Below are 1,814 nucleotides of genomic sequence, written 5' to 3'. Positions count from 1 at the left end.
AAAAAAAATCCTAAATCTACATAATTCAGTAGGTAAGTTTTGCAAAACTGCACATGCAAGCTGACTGTGGACCTTAGGGGCAACCACCATTACCTCTAATAACACATAACACATGTTCACAGTCTCCAATCTGCATGCAGAAATACTCAAATCCCACCACTCAAAAGCAGACACAAACTCTTCCCTTGGCACTAAAAAATCACAGAATGACTTAGGTTGGAGAACATCCCTACAATTATTGAGTCCAACCATAAATGTAACACTGCCATTTACTCAAGAATCTTGTCATAAGTGAAAAACACAGGCAGCTGCTGTTAATAAAACATAGCACATTTCCAAAACAATGAGAGAGAAGGTAAGAAATATACATTTATGCAACCTACCTTCCACTGGTAACACCCAGAAGTAACTCCAGTGGAAGCTAAGCCATATCCTTTGCCTCCACTTCCATGAGTTAGAATCTGCCCGTTCTCCACTATGCAGCACTGAGCTTTCTCAGGATCAAAGGACACTTCCTGGATGGGAAGATTCTCATCTTCATCCTCAGACTCTCCTTGCTTCTACGAGAAATAGAACAAAATATCTGTGGTAAATGCAATTCAGCTGCATTCAGTCACAAGACAAAGTACAAGCACTGTTACCTGGAGCTTTATTTCTTGTTCTTTCTCCTTTATTTGAATTGCGTGTTTGGCCTGGGCTATCGGACTCTCCCACATGCAGTCAGACAGAAGTGAGAACAACCGTTCAACAACCTGGGGCATTGGGATACAATTCACATCAATTTAACGCCAACATGAGGACAACAGCAACACTACATTGTTTTACTTTGCTTTGTAGGCATAAACATCAAAACATTTAGTGTTCTTAGATTAACAAGTAACTACACTGAGCCTTGTTTGACTTGGATTTTGAAACCTATGAAACACTTAGCAGTTAAACAGATTTTTGAGGAAATGTGAAAGCTTATAACAAAATAAAAAGACCTGAGCCATCTGATCATCTTCAACGCCAGATTCACATGCAGGTAATACAGCTTCTAGTACATGAAGTGCAAGCAGTCTAGTCCTCAAATTGCCAACCAAGGGAACTCCTGAAGATGGAACAAAGTGTCAATAATCTTAAAATTACTTCAGCTTCAGGCCTGCCCCTCGTTCCATGCCCCCAGTGCCCAGAGTATAACCCCTGTACATCTATACTGCAGTTGGTCTGAATTGTTCACTAGGAACTCACTGTGTAATACATGTTCTAACAGGGCTTAGTTTTTGGAACTGCACTACAGAAATGCAAAGTAACCATGGAACACATTTTGACATGATCATACCTGAGCAACACTTCTGGGAAGCAATGTTAAGAAGGACTTCTGTCCACTTTGGAGATGCCATCTTGGACTGAATTGCTTTTGAAGACACAACTCTACGCAGGAAAACAAGAAAGTCTCCCAGGTGCAATTCTGCTGCATGTTGCTTTCGGAGGGCAGCTAGGAAGTTAAAGCAAAAGTTTTCATTTACAGCCTTAATATTACAACTTGACTAGCAGTCCTGGTTACCAGGAGCAACCTGTTCTGCAGGTAAAAGCACACTGATCAGTTATTACATGGTGGCTGGCTGTTAACCTTAGCTGGATGGGACCCACCAAGCTGCGCTCTCAACTCCTGCTCCTCAGCAAGACACGGAGAGAAAAGAACATTAAACTTTTGTGGGCCAACGTAAGGGAGGGAGACCTCTGTGGGGAGATCTCATATTCTAACTCCTGATTAATTACCTTACTAATTCATTGGACATTGCATTACTTTAAAGTGAAGACAGTTAAAAGCA

At 41.3% G+C, this 1,814-nt stretch overlaps 1 protein-coding gene across 1 annotated transcript; it reads right to left on the bottom strand.

The window, feature by feature from the left end:
• Positions 1-383: 383 nt before the first annotated feature.
• On the bottom strand, positions 384-1,705 carry LOC102032645 (probable E3 ubiquitin-protein ligase HERC1; the record flags this gene model as incomplete). Its single annotated transcript, XM_005431570.2, has 4 exons — positions 1,322-1,705; positions 984-1,090; positions 642-752; positions 384-560 (listed from the first exon to the last, which is right to left on the bottom strand). Coding segments are annotated over exons 1-4 (456 nt in total), but the record flags the coding sequence as incomplete, so codon positions are not given.
• Between the last annotated feature and the right edge of the window lie 109 nt (positions 1,706-1,814).

This window comes from Geospiza fortis, unplaced genomic scaffold, assembly GCF_000277835.1.
Source record: "Geospiza fortis unplaced genomic scaffold, GeoFor_1.0 C13642014, whole genome shotgun sequence".
In the NCBI taxonomy this organism is placed as follows: Eukaryota; Metazoa; Chordata; class Aves; order Passeriformes; family Thraupidae; genus Geospiza; species Geospiza fortis.
Note: the sequence above shows the minus strand (reverse complement) of the source record. Positions and strands in the feature narration are given on the sequence as shown.